The 23,992-nt window shown below is 46.3% G+C and overlaps 1 protein-coding gene across 2 annotated transcripts in view; it reads right to left on the bottom strand.

Annotated features, from left to right (window-relative positions):
* The window catches only part of CNNM2 (cyclin and CBS domain divalent metal cation transport mediator 2), a 112,800-nt gene extending 88,814 nt beyond the window's left edge, over positions 1 to 23,986 (bottom strand). For both annotated transcript variants that reach the window (XM_035329881.1, XM_035329882.1), the window contains exon 1: positions 22,245 to 23,986. In XM_035329881.1, coding sequence (XP_035185772.1) covers positions 22,245 to 23,868 — 1,624 coding nt within the window. In that variant the 5' untranslated portion in view covers positions 23,869 to 23,986. The remainder of the gene's footprint in view (positions 1 to 22,244) is intronic.
* Positions 23,987 to 23,992: the final 6 nt, after the last annotated feature.

Below are 23,992 nucleotides of genomic sequence, written 5' to 3'. Positions count from 1 at the left end.
GTGATGTTTCAGGGTCAGACTATAATGTCTAACAAAGTTTGCCTTTAAAGGGGACAAAGTAAGGACAATCCAGAGCTCAGGAGGAACGCAGGGGTCAGACTACACTGTTCCAGCCTGACATCTGCATCTTCACCAGCCACCACTGACTTGAGATGACTATGGGAGATGCAAAGGCTTTGCCAAATACATTCACTGTTCATTCAGCTTGTGGCTTTCCTGACCCTTCTGGGACATCCACCCAGCAATGCATGCCCCTGAAGCTGCAGGGACAGGGCCCAAGCTCTAGCACCTAAAGCCTTTGCTGCTGCTGAGAAGTGACAGACAGATGACCTCCACAAACCACAGACTAGCCCAGCAGTTGCAGCACATGGATTACCAGATTAGATCGGTTTGTTTCTGTTATGGCCAAGCACACTGCTTCAAACCAGCCTCTGACCAGACAAGTAAGATTTCTCCTAATTTTAAGCAAAGTGAAATAAAATATTTGGGCTCCTATGTGCATGAATACAGTACCTGCAGCACTAACAATAGCACGTGTGGCCTCTTGAGAGGATGAGACCACAGAAACACAAGGGAGTACACGTAAACCTTCCCACAAACACAATCTTTACCAACAGCTTGCTGACACAGGCACATGCTGCCCTCCACAACCTCCACCGAGCAACAGGACTCTGGGAGCACCCTCAGCATCCCACAGGCACCCACGTATGAAGGAGCGCAAAGCTTTGCAGAGAGCTGAAACGAGTTTAGGGAACAGGAAGGACAGGAGAGGATGGTGAAATGATTGCAAAGAAAATATCAATTCTCCTGCAATTTGGGGCATCCTTAAAAATGTAAGGTCTTGAAATGACTGGAAGTCTTCCCCCTATCTGTCAGCAAGGAAAAACCATAATGAATTTGCCACGTTGCTGTCATGAAGGGGAAAGCTTGGGCAAGGAGTGCTCTGACACTCTCACCTGGCTTTGGCACTTCGAGGGCCTTCAGCAGGCCTCTGCTCTGCCCAAGCCCTTGACCTACAAGCACTCAGTTCCCTAAATTGGGACAGCCAGCCTGGAGTTAACAATGCTTTTGGCCACCACAAAGACAGCCTTGGATGTTACATCTCCCCATTCTGAAATATTTCCATGACATTATTCAGTTATTTCTGCTCCTAGCCATGAAAATAAATACGAGGCTGATCTCATTAAAATCTCCCCAAGCCTTTGATGTAATTTTAATATATTACCACACTGCTGTTCCTACAGCTCTCTTGGGCTGCAGTGACACAGTTTTCCGACCGCCCTACCCAAAGCAGGCTGCAACGCAGGTTGACGTGACTCAGCTTCTCCCTCCACACAGCTTGGCTGGGAGGGGGAAACAAAGCAGGGGGATTTGGGGGGATGTTTTAATTCCCAATGCAGGCAGCCTTCCCTGCTTAACCTTCACTACTATGTCGTCTACTGGGGAATAAGAGCTGCAGGTGCCTTCCTGAAGAGGTGCGAGCTGGTGATGCAAGAGCTGAAGCCCTGCTGCTGAGCTGCTCTTTGCCAGCTTTGCACAGTGCCCTCCTGCCGCCAGCCTTCTCACACCCCCTGCAGCTCTCAAAAGCATCAAAGTCACCCTCCTCCCTCAGAGGAGAGGCATGGGACCGCAGCAAGGTATGAATAGCAATGCTATTTGCCATTTAAAGGTAACACAGTTGGAACTAACCATTCCCTCTCACTTCAGCTGAAGTCAAACATGATGCTGAATGAACACCATGGCTCTCAGCCTTTCAAATTCAGTCAGCTTTTGCTTTCTGCTTTGTGTCTTGTAAAACACATCTCCACAGTTGATTTTTCAGAAAATTTCCATCACAAGAAAACAATTAAAAACACTGCTGGGATTTAACTGCTCTTAAATTGCAGTTCTCACCTGTCCCTTGGAAAACATCTACCTTAAAATTACAATCTCTCTTCAAAACAAAGGCATGCTACCAACGGTGCCTATGCCACCCTATATCCCAACAGGAAGTTAAGGTAAAAGCCACACTAAATCACAAAATACAGTTGTGGGATGTCAAAGAATAATAAAATTCATAGGAAAATACCATTAGTGAAGCAACAACTTTCAGAGAAGAAAAAAAAGTCAGAAAAAGCTGACTAGCATGCTAGCTCGCAAAGTCACACATTGCAGTGCCACCCAGAAAGTGTGAGTTTTGGCAAAAAAGTACATTTACAGAACTGGTTTGACAGACTAAACAGCATCACAATGCACATTTTCTTCTCCAGTTACAAGTGAGAAATGCTGTGTCTGTTCAGTTCGCTTGATGTCACATCTTGCCAGGCAGTTCAGTGGTTGTCACCATGGGACACTGCATCCCTCTAAGTCTACCCTGTGGCTTGACAGTGGCCTGTTCTTCAGTTAAGCTGCCTCAGTTTCTTCTTCTGCAAGGAAAGTGATTAATATTGCATGACCGTAATTCCTGGCTCCCCGCCTTGCAGCTTTGTACAGTCAATCTTTGCAGCGGTTCAATATCGATGCTGTTTCTGATCACCAGTCCGTGGGAAGGGCATCTTGGTTGGTAATCTGTTCCACATTTTTCAAAGAATTTGGGATTATTTCCTTAGGCTTCTGTTCTGTGATTGGAAGCAGGAAATCATCAAGATAGAAAAAGATTCTAGCCCTGAGAAGCAGTAACCACATCCTTTTTGGTCTCTGTGAATAAATACTCAGCAGAAAGTTGAGTTTAGGTAGAAGAGCTTTATACAATGTCTTCTCACAGCCCAGTAATGCAAATTTTAGCCCTGACACAAGACCTCAGAAAGGTTTTGTTTAGACACAGGCTTCTTCAAGCAGTGATCACATAATCTGAAGGAAATTACGAGCCAGCAGAGGGTCTTCAGACTCAAGACACTGTTCACCCTCACTTCTGAGCCAAGCACTCCCAACAGATACCCAGGCCCTTACAAATTTATTCTTCTAATTACAATTGTGGCAGAGTGATTCCCTCACAATATTTTTTCTTAAATAAAAAATTATAGAAAAATAACTTTGTTCTGATTCATACTGTTTGTACAAAGTACCCACTTACATTTCTCAGCCTTCCCAGTCTGCTCAAAAGCATTCAGCAGGCTTTCCCTGGAGCCACGCTCCCAATGCTTCCTCAGGCTTTAGCCTCTTGTTATTCCTCCTGCCATGCGCTCCACCTTACCCCTCCCCTGCTTTTCTGCTCCAACAGAGAGATAAATACTCACAAAAATAACCAATGAAACGTATATTCTGCATGTTGGAAGCAGAGACGTGATGTTGTGGAGAGGAAGCCACTTCTCTTGGACTTAGAAAAAAGTCTTTCTTTTCATCACCCCACCCCAGCCCCCTAAATGCTCCTACAAGGCTGGTCAAGAAGGACTGTACAGAAAATTTTGCAAGCAAGTAGCTTCATCCAGCAGCACCGAGGTGAAAAAGCTGCAAACAAGTCACATTTTGCAAACCTAGGCTCTGCTCATGGTAGGCAGAGATGCAGGCAAGGAGCATCTTCCACATACCAGTGAAACTGGGCCACAGAACCTAAAGCGAGGAGGAAAAAAGAGCATCATCCCTAGAACGGGAGGGCAAGAGCTCATTAACATCTCCGATCATCACCCTCTGCGGTGCAGGATGCGAACAACTCGTTACTCCCTACCTGCCCTATTCCACATCTCCCCCACCCAAGGAGCTGATTAACTCTCCCTTGGAAAGGCAGAAATGTCCGCAAGGCAGGGAACGAGGTGGGGGAGGGACAAGTGAGGAAAAACCAGGTGGGTAGAGCCAAGTGGCCTACATGCGGCTGAGATGAAGGTACAAGTTTTAATTTTGCTTCCATGGATTTTAACAGCAGCGAGAGCCAGGGCTTACTCAATTGGGATTCCTAAAAATAGCACTTGCCTAAGTAACCACACAGGACCACATGGGGCTCTATTTTCCTTAACTAGCTTTTGATCTAATGGAATTCTTCAGTTAAGTAAAAGAAGAAACAGGGTCTTTGTGGTGAAAGCACATGATCAGGCGTTAGGAAAACTTGCTTCTGCTCTAAACTGCTACAGATCTGGCATTTAGTTTTCCACACAGCACAATGTAGCTTCATTTATGCTTCCACCTGAGTCCAAAACCTGTGACTACACATCAAAGCGGATGCGCCCATGCCAGCTTCACTCCTTCCAGCGAGCAAGCCAGCTACAGCTTGCATGGAGCTCTGGCCAAGTAATATCTATCCACAAGGCAGACAGGCACCCAAACAATTATCCTGGTCGCACTCTGCACCACCATAGCTATGCTGGTTGCAGCAGAGCCGATGAAAAGCCTGGTGTGCATCTAAGCATAGTGCATTTATCCTTCTACAATCTGTTGTAGCACTGAGCTTCGTACTTGCCTCAAAGCGCAAATAAGCCTCCTTACAGAGGTACAGCACAGGTCATGAAGTACCGGTAAGATGTTTCTCCACCATCTGAAGGTGATATTTTGCTGCAGTCTTTGAGCAAAGTTATTGCACTCAGCATGAGAAAGCAGAGCAGCCGTTCAGTAAGGTTGGAAAGTGCAAGAGTAGAGCGGAAGCTACACGCTGGTATTTCAGTCAACAAACAAGTAACCTGGTAAGACCTCTGAGACCTTGACCAGGATAGACAGGCTCTGCCCTGCCCGAACCGGCTGCTCTCCGGGGTTTGCAGAACCCTACCACTTTCCCACACCAGGGAGAGGCTGAGCTCTTCCTTCCACCCTGTGACCTGCTGACTGAGCCTGGCATGCTCCCCAAAAGCTGCCACAGCCCTGCAGCAGGGGCTGGGACTCTCCACCAGGGCAGTTTAAGCAGAAGAGATTGGACAGCAAGACAGGAGCTGGAGGAGACCGCAGCACCAAGTTAACCCCATCTGTGGCTGAAGGGAAAGAGAGCCAAGGCTAGCACAAAAGCAGGAGACTTCAGCAGCCACGCTGCAAAGACGGGGCATAACACACCTGACAATACACTTGAACAATGCAAAACATCCTTTCCAACGCCTGCAGCAAATCAGCTCATATCCTAAAGATCTAACACACATGGGCCCACAAGCGCTTGCCAAGTTGTCAACATGGCCTTTGATATTGAAAAGCTTTGAAAGCTCTGCCTTAAAGGCCAACACTTGTTTCTCCACCCATATTTGAAATGCAAGATGCCTGAAAGCTATAGAACTATTTTAACATTGAACATGCAGGAGTCCACACCGCAGAGCAGACACGTTCACTGGGAACTGCAGTTGGAAAACTAACAAGTCCCCTACTGCTACAATAACCGTAGCTGCGTAACGCAAGACTTGCCAGCGATTGCAGGAAACTCAAGTATTTCTAGTGCTTTCTGTGATCTCCGTTAAGTGACCAGCCCAAGAAGCACCTTATTTACACTTCCATTAAGTGTTAGAATATCAAGGGATGCAAGGCAGGAAGGATAAATTACCTTTTTTTTCTTTATGAGAAAAAACTCTTTACTGAAGTTGTACACCAAATTGAGGCCTTGTGAGTTTGTTTTCTTCAGAGGAACAGAGGAAAAAAAAAGTCAGTAGAGAGTTATTTCCCCGTATGTCAACCAAAAACCTGAGCATCCCACCTTGCAGCTCAAGTGTGACAGCTAGCAGTGGGGCACTTCGTGCATTTTGCATCTAGATATAATCCATTCTCTATTTTATTCCCTTATATTTCTTTTCCAGGGTAATGTTGACATAATAGTGATTTTCCAAAGTCAGAGGACATCATCTCTAACCCCACGCTTTTCATGCTCCCAGCTGGTCATGCTGTACCCCGGCTCCTCCTCACCACGTCCTGAGAGGACCCCACTGCACCCGAGATGCTGGGACCCCACGACATGCCACAGCCCACCGGCTCCTACCAGGATGAGGCCCTGGGCTACCATCCCTCAAATTTACGGCCCCAGACCAGAGCGATGAGTTCACTCCACACGCAGCAGAACTATTCACCAACTGCTCAGAACACCCTTCTCCAACAACACGCTCAAAACAGTCCCAGCACGTGTGCCAGTAGGAGCCTAGGCTTCCCCCTTCGGCACAGCAATTTGGGAGCTGTAAGACATGCATTAAGGCTGGTCTGATCCAGACTTTTACAAGCTTTACATTTCACACTGATGTTATCAGCTAGTAAATCACACACACTGCAAGCAGATTTTTTATATGCTTTCCCTGTATGAGTTCCTCAGAACTGAGCGTTCTGTGTACCTTAATCGTTTTCTGTCAGTCATCTTTCCAATTAAGATCTGCTCCTTCCTTCCTCCCTAATTTTTCCAGTGTGTTACACAAAATTTAGTTGCTGACATGTTCCAACAGGGACAAGAGGAATGATCAGTAGAGATTAGAACATGCCATGCATCAGCCAACTTCGCAAACAACTGACAAAGGTAATGCCAAGCATCTTCAAAGGCAAGGATTACAGAGACGGCAGCTCTCCTATGATGGTTGGTCCCACTTGTCAGTTGTCAGAAGTGTTTTATGGTTGTATTTAAAAGAAAAGGCAATGAAATCCCCAAACACAAGAGAACCACCCCTATATAACACTTCAACTTTTTGTTAATTCAAATCTAAGAAAGACCTATTGCTTCTTGTAGGGTCATCTTTAAAGTCTATTAAATGGTACTACATGAGCTCTATTTCTGGTTAAGCAGGGGCAGGATCATGAACAATGCTAACATGAAGACAAAGCGAACAGTGCCCTTACAGGCTACTTTTGTAGGAATATTCATTACCATTAGCATCCCAGCTGTTTTTGCAGTCCTTAGGCATAGGAGTTTGTCAAAGGCTTCAGATCAAGAGCCCGCCTGTCATGCGTATCTTTACGTAGAGTGTGCTATTTTAGGAGAGCAGCACCTACCAAACAACTCCAGATGAACAGTAAATGAACCATCTACTTGAACCACAAACAGAGTAGCTAGTGGTAGGTTTTGTTTTCAAAGAAAGATGCTACCGATTATACATCAGCAAGAAGTCAAGTTGCAAGGCATTAACTAGTATGCTCTCATCTCATTTTCCCACCAGCAACAGGATTCACAGATCCAAGTTTTATTGCTCAATAGCCACAGTTTCTGCCAAAAATCACAAGGGAGCCAGGGGGAGGGGATGGCAAATATGAAATGGGACAACAGCTGTCAAGGTAATTTGATAGCAGTGATGGCTTCTTGAACCAGTGGACACTCTTGAGAATGTGAGCCAAGGCCTCCAGGCATCCACAGAAAAGCCAAGTAAGATAAAGAGCTCGGTGAGAGAGCTGATACAGATGTCTGAGACGGAAGAAAGAACAAAGAAAGCCAAGGCCATCTAACTTCTAAGAACTTCAGTTTTCCAAACAACAACAACAAAAAAAAATCAGTGCAAGTGTCCAAATCAGCCCTTCCAGCCATGAAGACAAACCATCTTTTGTTTGAAAAATGTTTGCAAGTTTTCCCAGTGCCCTTCCCAAAAACATCCCAAAACTAGTAACATCCAAATAGAAAACAGGAGTGACAAATGAACTGACAGATTAAGGGATCAATTTAATATTCTTCTGTAGGTTCGAATCTAGTTGGGCTTCTACTACCAAGCAGCTACCTGTGTTGAGGCTCACATAAATTAAACTTATGTCCTGCAAATCAATTCTTAAAAGACCAGTGTCCACACACAAAATTTTCCTTGCTGCATGCATAACACAAGAAATATCCAAAGGAAATAGTTATCGCTGGAAACCCTGACAAGTTCCACACTTCTAGTTTAAGTGCTCTGCTAAATGAACCATCACTGCAGCAATGAGTCACATCCTTCGCTGGAACAGTAAGAAGAAAGCTGATTTGCCCATGTCTGTGGCACCTGTTTTAGTGACATTAAATGGATCACTGAGACACACCAAAAGCACAAACAGCAAATCAGGAGCACGTTAGCTGTGGCAAGAGCAACAGACCAAGATCAGATACTTTAGTTATCATTTGAATCAGTAGGTTTTATTTGTTTTCCCTGATTTTCTATCATAGCTTTTATTTTCTGTATTTGTGCTTTAGCCTTCTTTCAAGCATTGAACAACAGCAGTTCTCTCACTTTCCCTCCCTCTTTTCAGAGTTTCCGGATTCCCGTGCTCAGCCTTGTCTCAGTCTTGTAGGTAGTTGCAATAGCTGGAAAATAAAATAGATGCAAACAGAAGCGTTCATCACTTTGTTCAGTATGATTATTAGCAGTCACCTGCTAAAGATGTCCAATATACTGAGACATTATCACTGTCAAGACACATCCACGTGTACATGACACAGATAGACCAGTTCTTCGCTGTGAACTCGGCATTTTGATGGACATTAATGCAGTCGGCTACCTATCTTAAAACCATTTTATTCTGACAGAGAAAAGCGGCACGTGACTATTGGCTTCAAGAATTTGAAAGCTTTTTTTAAAAAAAAAAAAAAAAAAAAAAACACAAACAGCAGTAATCCTAGTATCTAGTTTTAAATCAAACTAGAACCCTAATTTAATGTTCAATTTCTTCCCTAATAAGATCTTCAAACATCGTTCCCAAGCATTGCAGCGTCCTTATCTGACCCTGGAGGGACATCACGCACTATTTTTGTGAGCAGTTACTAAACCCAACCAACTTCACCACCACAGGAGCTTCTGCCTTAAGTGCTGGTCCTGCAGAGGGGACATCAGCGGGAACAAGCGGGTGGCTTCTGCAGGCTCCTGACCCTCACCCGAGCAGACGAAGAGAATGCCCAGAATGACTGACTCGAAGTCAAACAGGTTTAACAGCCCTTCCCCACCTGAGGCAGACGGCGATTTGCTTGGTATGTCACAGGTAAAAATGTGCCTGAGTGGGGGCAAGGGCAATGACACATCGACCACATGCCACTTCAAATGGTTAGCAGCTCTGAGGTTGCGACACTCCCATCTCAACCTTGGGCGTCCTTCAGAGGCCGTTCGACCTACTCCACTTCATGCCCTTCATCTCCCTGTTCCAACAAAGCATTAGGAATTAAGAAAAAGTAAATTCTCTTAAACAGGAAATCTATTCCCATCACTTCTGATAGCAACTTCCCCAATGGGATTTCTGAATTTACAGCTTCACTGGAGGACACTATTCATTCACCCCTTCTTTTGGTTAGCCAAGGGAAGAAGAATGACCTGGTCCCTGTCCATCCCTTGCCTGCACAAGCCTAATCCCTGGAAAACGAAGAGAAAACAGATCAGGCCTTGACCAAGCAGCAAAATTCTCGGCTCCTACATCCCGCTCCTACCTTCCACATCAAAGAAAGCAAAGACAGGATGAGCTAGACGGAGCAATACGATCCCAGCCACAGCAAAACTTCTTGCTAGCACAACACAATGGTGCCCTTGATTATGAGTCCAACACTGAGCTTCTGTTCTAACAGACACTTTAATCAGGCATGGAAGTCATTAACGGAAGCATGGAGAGATGCAGCGATGATGATATCACCAGGATACAGACTCCTTCGGCTGTGTCATTTACAAGGGGCCAGCCTCGACCCTGGGGTACGCTTGGGCCCAGCACAACCACCACAGACGTGGCAGAACCCAGTCTCTGTAACATACTCAAAAAAAAAGCAGGAGTGTGCCACGTAGAAGTGTTAACATGCACAACCCTAGAGCATGACTGCATTATCAAGACGACAGACCTCACTTACCCCATAACAGCTGACAAACAGCAGGCTGGCGAGCTGCTATTTCCCCACATCCCGGCAACATACATAGAATGAGGGCAAAAGCCCAGCTCATCCACCCCTTTCATCCCAAATTTCACCAGCAGCGAGACCAGACTTGGATCTATGCCACATCTCCCCTCTTACCAGACCGCGCAAGACTCCTTGGAAAGGATGGCAATTAAGAGCTCTAATTGCATTAGCCACAAGAGTAACCAACCTGCCCATGGTGCAAAACCATCTTTCCAGCTAGAACAGGCAAAGCTCGAGACTTCCTTTTTCCTGGGAGAGCCAAGGTTTTTAGCTTTACTTTGGTTACCACCCTGTCACTTCTAAGAAGGGAGAACTACTTGCACATCCCTCAAGAGTGGAAATTTAAGCAATAACAACAGGCTTGACACTTAAACATTTGCCTACTAAGGTTTTCAGCCCAGCAAAACAGAAAAACATTTAGCGCACAATCAATCATAAACTGCATGTTACTTTAAAGCTGTCCGAAAACAAAAGCCAAGACACATGGGATAAAAAGGATAAATGGTGCCTCTGACACAGCAAGAAAACAAACAGACTAAAAACTTCTGGGTCAGTAAGGGGTTAGAAATCACTCGACAATGAACTTTACAGCAGTAATTTTAGTACCCATAAAGCTACACAGAATAAACCATTAACTACTAGGACATTCACCTTAACTCTATCTCCACTCCTTGTCTAGTGGATGGCCTCATGTCACCTGTAGCTAGTGTCTCCTTGTCTCTCCCTGATTTTCTCCACCTTCTGCTAAGCAGTGCCAGGAGTACTGAGCATTGATTTTCAGAAAGGAGAACGAAAACACTAGATATCAACAGACAAAGACCTCAGGGCAAGAGAAACAAAAATCTGAGTCATTACAGGGACTGCGTCTACAGAAAGTTGCAATCATCATGAAAGAAAGCTGTTACATGAAGATTAAACCCAATTCCTATTATATATCTAAAATTACAGGGGAAAAGCAGAAACATACTGGCTCCCATTAAACCATCCAGAAGATGGAATGAAAGGGAACAAAAATTAGTCCTCACTCTAGAGCAAAATAACTGAGGCACAAAGGGAAGGCATCACACTTTTCATCTTCTGAATTTCCTTGTACTGCCCAAACACTTCCCCTTCAAGGGCAAGGCACTCTTGGCTACACTCCTCTAACTCACCAATGAAGAGGGTAATATGAATGTAAAACACACGCTGATGGCAAACACCATACATCTTGGCAAAATGGAGAGGTCTGCTTCTCATCTCAGGTGAAGCCAGCACAAACTCTTATTATGTAAGGGGACTCTTCCCCATCAATCCCACCACCTGCTCCCTCTTGCATCAAACACTATCTAAAAAGCCAGTTTAGCCATTATGCACTCATGTAGCTTACGGACTTATGGTCTCTCTACATTATCCCTGCCAACTCTCTCTCAATTCACCTGAAGCATAGTTATGCCCTTGATTTCCTTGGGTCATCTTCTGCTTTGGAAGAAACAGGAATAGGAAAAACAAAGCTAATACATGCATTAGCTTAAGTCATCATGAGGTTAAAAAAAATGCGTCTATCTGTAAGAACTCTTTTAGGTAGTCATATCTTTAGGTTTTTCATGTCCTGACCACCCCCAAACCCACAGAAAACACTGAGAGATGAGAATTTCTTTCTCATGAGCATTACGACAGCAAGAGCTCTCCCTGCTCCAAGAACTCCATGCTGCCTCTAGCTGTGGAAACACTTGTTTAAGCACAGTACACACTCACTCCTTGCTTCAAGTACTAGCTGCAGTGCTGGAGAGCACAGTTAAGATTGACCACATTTGTTAAAGGAATCTCTTCAGTTTAGAGCATTTACTTCCCTCCTGAAAGAATGCTCACATTGAGGTTTCCTCCACAAACTGGCAGGACACGGGTTTTAGTACTGCTCAGAGGAACACACACACAGTCCCATGCTCAGTATAAATGCCACCCAAGTGCCCAGGCCCACCAGCTGCCTCACACTGGCCTTGTGCTCACTATCCTCCACCTGAAGCACTTCTCAAAGCACCCAGCTCTTCCCACTAGTCAGGAGGTAGATGCAAGTAGAAGGCAGGCTACTAGAAGGCAGCCTCCAATACCTCTAAGTGATTTTTCAGGATTATTTGGATGGAGGAAAAAGGACTAAACTGACTACAGAGCACTGTCAATACAAACTTGGAAAATAAAAGATTTTGTTCATGTCTCTGTTCTAAGTTTAGTTTAAACATTCGGAAACGGTTATTAGTTCCAGGATAGCTACATATCTCTCTTTAAATATATATATATACTGATCTCTCTTCAAAGCCCCATAGTCTTCATTGCAAAATGGTCAGGGATACAGCTAGACAAGTTCCCCCTTTCTGAATATTTTCCTTGGAACTTTTGGGTTGGAGCCTGCGCATTGCGTGGGGCTGCGAGGGCTATTACTCTTGGAAGCTATTCTCCCAAATTCTTTCCTTTACTGGAAGACGTGAGGTTGATGATTTACAAAGAAGAAACATATTAAGGCCGCTTACCACTGGACCACATTCAAACAGCATGCAAGTAACAAATCCAAACCAAGCTTTCAAGCCAGGAGTCAGAAAAGTGCCTTCAACACTCAAACGTATGTGCGTCTTCCCCCCTCCCCACCCCCAGCCTCTCTCTCACACATAAAAGAGAAAGCTTGTTCAAAGTTTACAGCAAAAACTGGAAAATTCAAAACAGCTGTTCTGGAAAGCAAGAAAAACATTAAGAGAATACAGCCGCTGACATCAGAGCTCTCCTGGTAGACATCTCATCCTATACACTGCAGGTGTGCTCCTGCAGAGAGGAGGAGAAGAGATCAGGATTCCCATCTGTGATGCATCACAGAGCACAGGGAATCCTTCAGCCCCACCTTTAACCCCAGGGGCATTGGGGAAAGCAGGAAGAAAGCTACTGTATTGCTCCAGGTTGGCTGCACACCCTACAACTGCACTGACAGGTTCAACCCTATGATTGGCGTTCAGCAACAGATTGTTGTAGATTTTGGAGACTGCATCCATTAGGAAGGTAATTAAGTCTTTTCACTGCCCCAGCTGCCTTCCTCAAACTCTAACCTCAGGGGATTCCCACGTTGGGAGGCCTCAGCCTGCCTTCACCCCTCAGCAGGGCTGCCCACGGGGCAAACTGTGCAACTCCTTGGTTTCCAGGTTCTCCTGTCAGTACAACACAAGATGGATTAAACCTGTAAGCTACTGGCAAAGCAATTCCACACTGGCTATCGTAAGCTCACACACACACACACCTTGGTCCTTCATAAAATTAACAGAAAGACCTACAAAACTGTCAGTCCTAAACTATGACAGAGAAGACAACTTTATCACTTGATCATATGGAAAATGAATAAAACTTGGGATCTTGTGATCTATGTAACAGTCACATGAAAACATATGATACAAGAAAGTTTTTAACCTTGTCATTGCTCCTGCAAATGAGCAAACATTTAGTAACTGATGGAGAGTCTGACTGTTCAAGTCAGAGCTACCGAATAACTCACAAGTCAGGCCTAGCTTCAGTGCTAGCTTCAGTTAGCACAAATTTAACCGAGGGCTCTTACTGGATGCCCTAATACTAAATTAAGGCCCGTCTGCACTTGCTGTGTACAGGAATTGTAACTAAGTGCTGTACCTGCTTCAAACGGAAAGATGTCCCAGGCTAGATAGGAAGAACTAAGCCTGCAGCTTGCCTAAACCCCACAGCCACACCTACTCTCAGTGCCAGATTATAAATTTTTATCAAGAACAAGTTCACACCGGCAGAAGATTGTCTTCCCTTTTTTGTAGGAGACTGGAAATCGCTGACAAGCAATTCACAAGCAATAAAACTGGGCAACTGATCATCCCTGTCCTCACGTAACCGCTGCATGGGAAGGGGGCCTGCAGGCTCGTTTTCAGGGCTGCACTTTGAACCCCCCCCCCAGAGCAAAGGGCAGGCAGGACAACCTTCTGAAATCAGGAGGTGGAGTACTGGACGGAAACCAGACATGGCAAGATCATTCTTAAAATTGTTTGCTGGCAGCAGAGTATCCAACTGAGAGGCAGAGTCAGCATTTCGTTGCTCTGAAGACCCACAAACTAGTAGGGAAAAAAAAAAAAAAAAAAAAAAAAAAAAAGCTTTGTTCACCTCCATAAAGATCAACAGTTGTGGATGGCTCCGTCAGATCACTGCAAGAGATTATACCACCATAAAAGCTCACTATAAAAGAACAACTTTCATTCACGCTTCTTGTGGGAGAGAACTGCAAGCAAGGAAGAGCCCAGCCTTGATGACATGGCTCACCCTGCAGAGAGCAATGTTACGACACCACTCTCGTTTGAAGAGCGGATCCCTTTAGGACTGCCAGCGAAATAATGGTGCAATCCCAACGGAAAACATCACAGAAAAAATATATATATATACCGATCTTTTGTATTAAATGTATGTGCTCATCTTCTGGCCCCAGCTCCTTTGGCTGGAGCAAAGCTCCTGCTTGGTTAATCAGTAACTGCAGGAGAAGCGCGTTAGCTTACAACTCTCGAGGCCTCGGTAATCAACAGGCTTCAATTCCCAGGTTGACAGTCATCACACTTACTCTATACCCTTCAAATTACAATTCCTCCATGAGAAGGGCTGCTGTTTCAAATTTAAACACTGAAAGTCCTCTACCCAACCATGCTTACAAGCAAAAGGCTTCAACACAAAGGGACAACAACAAAGTCCCATTCACACAAGCTTTCATAGCTCTGAGGTTTCTGCTCAAGCTAGGCCTTGGGTATTTGAAGACAACTCCGTTACAAGACAAGTTGCTTTTCTTGTATACATTTACTAGACCTCTCATGCTGGTATCATCACTGGTAGGTAGAGAGCAAGATTGACTCCTGTCTTTAAACCACAAAGATAACCACAAACGCCCATGTAAGAATCCTAATTTCCAACATGCCAGACAAGCCAACCAAAGAAATCTCTCTTGCTTTTACAGGTTGTGTGCTGACACACAGTCACCAAAGGCAGACAATCCTTATGATGTCCCACAGACAACGCAGAAGCGTGGCAAATCCTGAAAAAATCACTCTTCTGTTCAGTGAAAACTGGCCACCTACCAGAAGTCTGCAAGGCTCCCAGGCAGCTTTAACACAAAACATGAGAACAATGGCTCAAAGGTCTCCAAGGGCTCATGACTCTCCAGAACAGAAACCTAGCACAGACAGGACCATAAACAGGAGAGAGTACTTTTGAGTAGAGGAGGACAAAAAATAAAAATAAAATGGGAAAGTTTGTAGAGAAGCTTGGAAAGAATCAAAGCCTCTATGTTACTGGGGACCAGGAATGGAAAGATGAGCTGCCAAAGACATTGTGTTAATGCAGCTCTGCTGGCAAGATGAAGCACCAGCCAGATCTTCTCCAAGCACAATGGCCTTTGGTCTGAAAGAGGGATCTCTACCTTCTCTGCTGTGATCTTGCAACCTTGTGTTCCCAGCTGGACTGCTCAGCAGGGACCTGATCCTTCCAAGTTCATTTTGTGAAAGATGCTGTATGGTTGAGAGTACTTGAGTCATCATTATTACTGATTTTCTTTCAGATGCTATAGGAAATCTTTTAGTTTCTCTGTCTAAACCCATAATAATATGCTTTGAGGATGCATATCTTCATTACTACATGCTGTACAAAAGGACATTTAGAACCCCAAGGAACTTCTCAACTTACCTGTCCCAGGCCATCCGTTTCTCTTCCCTACACCCACTTCTCTGTAAGAAGGCCTATACTAAGGTGACCAGGCCATCTCTACCCCTTAGAGTTCCTTAACAGCTTCCCTTTATGCCCTTCTCACAGATGTCTTGTACACCATGACACTTGGCCCTAGGTATTGGGCCATGCTGATTGATTCCTAAGCCAAGGGAAAAGGCAGATTCCATCTGAAGAAAGCTACTGACAGATTTACACATCTCACTTCAACAATAGGTAATCATAGACAAAGTAAAACAAAAAGCATCACTAGATAGTCCTGAAATGACTCAGTGACCTTGGCAGGAGCTAGGCTGGATCAACTAGCTGATCTGAGCTTTTTTGCCATGTGCTGTTCACTGTAGCTCATTAGCACCAAGTATTTGCACTCCCATTAGTAGCTGGTAGGCTGTATTTGAGGATCTTGTCAAATTAACAAGAGTACCAGGTCGTGCTCACCAGGGTATGGTTCAGAGTACTGCAGTACCTTGTATTGAGGGCTAGCGTTTCGAGCTCCATTAGTGAAAGTGAGAGATTCAACATTAGAAGTGCAATTGGTAGAGGCACGTAAGTGAATGAAAAAGAGTTCTTTCTAAATATTAAAGGAAAAAGCAACGTAGGATAAAATATAGACTCATTCAACACACTGTTCAGCCTCTCCATTCATTCCAGACCCATTTTATGGTGCCTAGGCAGCTGTAAAACTGACTTACAACTCTTAATATTAAGCATACTTTGTGAAGTGTTTAGAAGAGGTGAGGTGACTAACTCCCTCCTTTACTCTATTGCCAGCTAGAGTGATGCTACAGCCTGCAAAAAATAAACCTACCGCTGGATCGCTTTGCTGCTGAGCTCTCCTGCAATCACACGTGCTAATGGCTCAATATTTAGGCATCAGAACAGATTTGATACGTTAAATAAAGAAGAACGATGGGTCTAATACATTAGGTTAACAAAAGGATGATTTTGTCCCAAATATTTGCTTTGGCACAGAGCACTGAAGAGGCTGATAAAGAGTATCTCAAGTTCACTTATTCAATTACAGGGCTACCCAGAGGTCTTGAACAGACAGTCTGTGATCACATAATTAGAAACTGCATTATAATGCTTCCGTACTACAGCGTCAAATAATAGTTGTACAGACAGCTTCCGCTGTAGTATTTACTAGCTTTGACTGAACAGCAAAATAGCAATAGTGTTTCCACAGTTCCCAGCGTTTTCCAGAGATGACGATCAGAATCACAACCTTTAGATTCATCTCCTTCTGCCACTCACATTACAAAGCAACTGATGGGAGATACCATGCTATTGCTGCTCGCCCACACACAAGAGCTGACAAAGCTTCAGAGTTGATTAGACACACTCACAGAAAGAAACAAACATCTAAGACAATTTATTAAAGACTTCTTTAGTTTCAGAAGCTCTCGGATTGCAGCTTGATGAGATCACCAAGCTTCCAGGGGGAACCAAACACATTTCCTCTTTTCTAGCACTCTTTCTCTCTGTCACTGATTTTACACGCTTGTAGTTGACTGATGTTCACAGAGTGTTCTGCTCCTCAGTACCTCACGTTGGTAGAGAAATACTGAAGCTCAGAAAGGTCTTGGCCCTGGAAGAAAACTGCAATGGTTACACTAAATAATCACTTTGCTGTACTACTGAATTTGCTCAGACGTCAACATTTTGCCTCTTCTCTCCATTCTGCTTCAAAACTGGTCAGGAAATGCTGTTGACAGCACAGACTGACCTGAAATTTGTAGCTGTGCCTATTACAGGTAACCTTTATAGACAGAGAGAAAGCAGATAGGAATCTGGTTCACTTGTGGAATTCGCCCCAGCCAGTGCAGGAGTTTGCTAGCTTGGGAAACACTGGGGAAAAAATGGCAACAGTTTGTCTCTGTTGACTAATGAGACTCTAATGATCAGTTAAAAAGTAAGCAAAGAATCACACCAAGCACAAGTGTCAAATTCAAACCTGTACTGCTCTGAACATTTAATTTGAATTTGAGTAAGCATTGAATTTGCTTACTCCTCTGTGTGAACCATGTTTCATCTGCCCCTGGCTGCAGAGCAGAGCCTCCAGCTGGGCTCCTCACCACAGCCAGGCTGAAACAGCACTTCTGCTCTTCAGCACCGTATCTCCTGTTCCTAGGCCCACAGAAGCATCATAGCAAGGAGCACCAGGAGAGCTGGAGCTGCCCTTGAACACATCCCCCAGGAACAAACCTGCGGGCACATCATGCTAAGTCTTCTGTATCTTGGTGGCAAATTCCCTAATCGTTGCCCTATTCTCTTTGCACAAGAAGTATCCATGCTGGACCTCAACACCTTTATCTTTATGTGAATTCTCCTAAAAGGATCAGAGGAGATGCCTTTTTTTAAGCCAAGCGGCCTTGAAAACAATATTGTTTTCTGAGAAGGAGTTTTACATGCCTTTGATAATTCCAGAAGGGATTTATGTAGTTTCTTCCAGTTCCTCGTAATGCTGCAGTCACAGCCTAAACAGAAAAACAGCTTCAGAGACAAACAACCTGTTAGATGAACCAGAAAACAAGCATTCAGATCCCTTAAATAAAGTTTACTTATGGGAAGCCTGGACTCAGATTCAGCAGCATGGGAACCCATAAAACCTGAAAGAGACCAGGAAAGAAGTGAGCTGCAAGTCTGGGTTGGAGTTGCAGCAGCAAGGTAAGCGACCTAATAACAGAAAGAGTTCAGCACAGAACAACAGCAATGCAGAGCTTTGTGGGCTACCAATCACTCGCTGTCCTTCCTCTCAAAAGTAAGGGCTTTAGGATTCAGGTTCCTGGGCCATGGTTTTCTTGGGACTGGGAGGAGGAGCTGGAAAAGAAATGGATGATTTTTTTTTTTCCTCAGGGTCCTATGCCCACACTAAACAGACACACTCTTAAAGACAGACAGTAAAAATCAACAGAGCATGCATAAAAGATCTGCAAGTTAAATCTGACAAGGTTTTTAGGGAAGAAAAATCTTTTAAGGTTCAGTTGGCAATAATTTTAATAAGGAATCTAGGAAATTTCTCAAGGCTGCCACATGATTCAGAGAACAAGCGCTCAGGACTGCTGCACGCAGTTACCATGACTTCTTTGTACTAGGTTATTAACTCTGATCTTTAGTACAACATAGTACCAGAGACAGATACAAAACATACAACTCAAAGATCTCCAAGTACGGATAAAGAAGACTCTGAGAAACTGTCACCCTACAAAGTTGTCCAGGCCACCAGGAAAGCAGCCATACAATGGCTGGTAGAAAGAAGGCCAGTCTTAGAATATTAGTATTAGAAAACAAGGCTTTTCAGGCTGAATTCTCGTAACTCTGGCATTCAGAAAGCTACAAATAGAACACTTTGGATTCAGGATCACACATGAGATCCGCCAGTGAAAAACACTAGAAGCAAGTGCCAGAGACCTAGGAAAACTGTCAAGACAATAACAACAAAAGAAGCTGACACTTATCAACAGGGGAAAAGACACCAGATGAGACAGTCCACAGCTTCTTTGTAAAAATGACTTTGATGCTCATTCACTCCCTACTGCACCTTAGGAGCCAGGACACTGATCCAGGAAGAGATGACGCCTTGCTCCCCTTTACAGCAACAGCCAGCAATAGGTTATTTCAAACAAAACGCATCTTTGCGCCGAGCAAAGTCAGGCAGGTCCTTTCCTTGACTAACATGGAGTCAAGGAAACCTCCTTGCATTAAAGTGGAGTTGAACAGATTGAATTCAAGTAAGCTGAATGCCCAGTCTGCGCGACTAGCTGCCAAATGGATTTGAGGTCTGTTGACAGGAATAGAAAAGTTACTCCACTTTCAAAAGCTTTTTATTTATTTTAAAATAAACAATGCTTTCTAGAAGAGAAGCTTTTTAGCAGGCTGCTTCAGAAGTCATGTTTATTCATACTTCAAGAGATTAGAGCAACACGGGAATGGGAATGTGCTGCAGCTCTCTTAAAATTAAGTTTCTTGCCTGGCAGCATAGAGGTGAAACATACATTCATTTTGCAACTGTGGGCAAAGAACATTAATAATACACTCACCACCAAATCCTGCAGCTGCCCAGCCTAAGCAAGTACAAAACTACCAGTTTCATCTGGCACAACACCATAAGGACATGTATCCTGCCGTGCCTGGCTTTTCATCTCTTCCCGGTAAGGCTCCAATTTACATTTGGGGTAAGTGTATTTTGTTCCTTCCCCGAAAAGCAAGCTTCAAAACCCCATCCTCTCGACTAATTCCTAAACTTCTTAAAAATGAAAAAAGCCTCTTCCCTTGAATAGACAGACTAAAGCCTTTAACTGACGGCAGCACTACGACACAAGCTGCTTGCTGCAGTGGTAGTAACCACCTGGGTGGGAGAAAGGCACACAAGAGTTTTGGAGCAAGCCTACTGCAGTGGAAGGTCAACGTGGTGGGAAAGGGGCGATTAAAAAACGTAAGCTTATTTATTTTCAACACTTTACTGGAGAACAACAAGCAATTTGATTCTCATCCTTAATTTGTACATTCTCACGGGAATTTGGCAAGGTTGCCGTGCAGAAAGGAGTTTGAAGAACTCTTGCAAAAGACACCGCGCTATGCCAGATCAAGCAAGCTATCAGTTATTTACATTCATTTCAAAGGACAAAGGAAGCTATTTATTTCCACCATATCTGCATGTTTAAAGAAAAACCAGTTAAGACGGAACTAGTCCTAACACCAGGGCTTGTCAATACACACCAACCAGCATAGCCGTGCTGGAGTAAATATTGGGCATGATCAAACTATCCTGAATTAATCCACTACTACAGGGAAGGGATTGCTCCAGAACACAGCGGTCTCAGGAGGGCAGACGTTCCCATTAGGACGTCATCCTAAACTTGTGCTACTGGGAATTTACCTGGTGCAGGCAAAGGACGTCCTCTGGCTACCAGCAAAAGTAACCTCTGGTCTGTGCCTTCCAAGCAAGCCAGAAGAATTAAGGAGCCTATTTTAAGCACGAATTTCAGAAACTGCAAAGAGGCCTATTTGGCTTTGCCACACTTGCAGGATTAAAATGCCTGATTCTCCCAGCTATTAAATAAAAGGGCTCCTATTTTTAAACACAGGAGTGTTTCACCTCCTTCAGACAGGGAAATAAAGCATGCAAAATTCATTTCTTCAGACACATTGCTACAAACAAGGCTAGAAAAAAAAAAAAAAATCAGAGGTCCGGCTGCAGGTTCAGAACCCTGTCATGGAGTCAGAGTAACGGAGGGAAAAGAACTCCAGGCCTGCACACGCAGCAGAACCCACCTTAACCAGCCAGCAGTTAAGTGACATAATTGAGTTTCCCAGATCTGAGCTGCAGATTCTGCAGCACTGAAACCACAGGCGAAGCTCTCCCACATCTCCTGTTTAACAGCTCTGAACCAGAGGAAGATTTCCCCATCACCACTATGAGACAGAAAGAACTAAACAGAACGACTGCTGTTCTGGTCAGCAAAAAGCAGGAGTACCTTCACCTTCCATCTGTGAAAGAAAAGTGAGGATACCAATGGAATAACCCTCTGAATTCCCTACACTGAGTTAAGCAGGAAGAAACAGATCAAATGCCACGCTGTCAAAGCTCAGCGTAGGGACCAAACAGTACCTGGAAACCTGAATGGAAAATTAAATCCATTACCTAGAAAAAACGTTCATCAATTTACCAAGTTATCTTCAAGAGAATTCTGCATTTGATAAAAGGCTAATTTAACTTTTCCCCGTTAGCCTAACTGTGGGACCAATGCAGCTATGAAGATCTCTTTCAGTCAGATCATCTCTCAGGGACAGAACCGCTCAACAGCACGTTGCTCTGAGCTCCCGTGGATATGATTGCTCCATGGCACTCACTTTACCTTCCATTATCCAGCATGACGGTCTGCAAATAGCTAACTGATTTCAAATTTCACTTACTATTTCCTTTAAAGCACTTTCTTGCACAGGGCATACAGCCTGCATTATTATTTGGCTTGCAGGGAGGAACAGATTCAAAAAGGGAAAAAAAGTTGTGTTTTTTCTCCTCATAAGCAAAGGCTTGTAGTAAGAATCAACGCACATCCGTCAGGAGAACACCTCCCACAATTAAGACGGAAAGCCCCCATCCAGTTCTGAAGCAATGAATACACACACTAGACCAGAGGTGTAGAAGGGCTCACATGTTTGCACAGCTGAGCTTGTGGTCCTTGGGGTAGACGAGAGCCTAGGTAAAAAGGCCTGTAACCCCAACGTGCCACCCAGACAGGTGCATTCAAACGCATTTTAAGACCCTGGAACTATTTATGAGTTCCCAGATCAAAGCATCAATCAGAATAACTGTAACACGAGCACAGGGCTGAAGTCAGCCAGCCGAGCCGATGAATGGAGTGAAAACGCCGTGTTTATCTCAGCACGTGTGTGCACACTAAGCCGGAAAGATAGGAGTGACCTACACAAGCAGCCCACCCGCTCCTCACTGTCAGGCCAGCTGAAAAAGCACAGAGAGGACTCAGCCAAGTATCGGGCGCGTATTCGTGTCAACAGTTCCCACTACAATGTGCAGATGAGTGGAAAAAGAGAAAAAAAAGAAAAGCAGCCTTGCTTGGCACAATGCCCACACAGCCCAGTAGTGGGGAAAAGAGGCAGGGGGCACAGACCATCAACCAGCCGTGCGTCGGCTTTCTGGGTCAGGGAGCTGGCAGACACCTAAATTCAGCCCCCTCCATCCCGACTGCACCTTCCCAAAGCCTCTGCGAGGGGAAGCAGCGAGGGCTCCCTGCAGAGCCCCCTCACCAGGGGTACTCCCCGCCACCGAGCTGCGCCTGCCACCCCCGGGGCCCTGCCATCATCCCACCTTTCTTGAACTCCTCCAGCATGGCGTCGAGCTTGGTGTCGTTGAAGACAAAGTGCAGCGGGTGGTTGTAGAACCGGGTGATGGTCTTAAGCGGCGTGCAGTCGTCAGGGTCCACAAAAGCCAGGTCCTTAACAAAGAGCAGGTCCACAATGTTGGAGCGGTCACCCTCGAAAACGGGGATGCGGGTGTAGCCGCTCTCCATGATCTCAGACATGGTGTTGAAGTCAAGCACGGCCTCGGCAGCGATCATGAAGCAGTCCCGGAGCGGAGTCATCACGTCCTCCACCGTCTTGGTGCGCAGCTCCAGGGCTCCTTGGATGATGTTGAGCTCCTCCTTGACCAGATCGTTGTAAGGGTCAGTGACCCGCAGCATCTCCAACAGCTTCTCCCGGTTATAGACGGTGCCGATCTCCTGGCCCAGGACGCAGTCCAGCAGCTTGCTGACGGGGTAGGAGGCCGGGAAGGTCATCATCATGAAAAACTTGGTGAGGAAGATGGTGTTGGCGCCCACGGCCAGGCCGTGCCGGGAGCAAATGGCCTGCGGCACGATCTCACCGAAGATGACGATGCCGATGGTGGAGACCACCACGGCCACCAGCCCAGAGCCGGCGATGTCGTCCAGCAGGATGGTCAGCGTGGTGTTGACCAGGACGTTTCCCAGCAGGAGGGAGCACAGCAGGTAGTTGCCCTGGCGGCGCACGGGCTCTATGCGCTTGGCGTAGTTCTTCTCCTTGTCTGTGCCGCAGTTCTGCACGATGCGCAGCTCCATGGGGTCCAGCGCCATGAGGCCCAGGTTGAGGCCGCTGAACATGCCTGAGAGGCAGAGCAGGAGCGAGATGAAGATCACCTGCAGCCAGAAGGGCAGCAGGAACTTCTTCTCCTCCCCGACGATCATCTTGGTGTCCTCTCCATCGTGGTAGATCCAGGTGGTCTCCCCCCAGGGCGGGGGTCCCGCGGGTCCCTCGGCACCCACCAACCCGCCGGCGGCCCCGGGCCCCAGGGCGGCAGCGGCGGGGGCCGAGACGGAGGTGCACAGGTAGTAGGACTTGCTCTTCTCCGTCTTACGCAGGGGCTTGATCTCGATCTCGATGATGCCCGACGTGCGGCGGTTGAGCACGATGTGCGGCAGGATGATGATGTCCGACGTGCGGATGCCGCAGCGCTGCGGGGCTCCGCCGCCCCCTCCTCCTCCTCCTCCACCTCCTCCTCCTCCGCCCGCCGAGGAGCCGATTCCGCCGCCTCTCCCCACCGCCGCCGCCGCCCCCCCGTCGGCCGCCGCCGCCCGGCCGCCGCCCCGCCGCCGCTCGTGCTCGGTGAAGGCGATGCGCGACCAGGTCTCGTTGTTGATGTTCTGCCCGTACACCCGCAGCTTGACCCGCGTCCGCTCGCTCACCCGCAGCGCGCCCCCCTCCATGAAGGAGACGTCGTCCGTGTCCTCCAGCCGCAGCCCGATGATCACCGTCTCCTCCGCCGACGAGGCGGCGGCGGGCGGAGCGGCGGCGGAGGCGGCGGGCGGCCGGCGGCCCAGGCAGCAGCAGCCGAGCAGCAGCAGCAGCGGCAGCGGCAGCGGTCCCCGCGCCCCCCGGCCGCCCCCCGCCATGTTCCCCCCGGGCAGCGCGGCCATCTTTAGTCAGGGCTCGGCGGCGGCGCCGCCGCCGCCCCGCATCGCCCGCGGCGTGCCCCGGCTGCCACCGGTGGCGGTGCTGGCGGTGGCGGTGGCGGGCGGGCACGGCTGCCCGCGGGACCCG

The sequence above is a fragment of the Oxyura jamaicensis genome, chromosome 6 (assembly GCF_011077185.1).
Source record: "Oxyura jamaicensis isolate SHBP4307 breed ruddy duck chromosome 6, BPBGC_Ojam_1.0, whole genome shotgun sequence".
Lineage (NCBI taxonomy): Eukaryota > Metazoa > Chordata > Aves > Anseriformes > Anatidae > Oxyura > Oxyura jamaicensis.
This window is presented reverse-complemented; position numbering and strand designations above follow the sequence as displayed.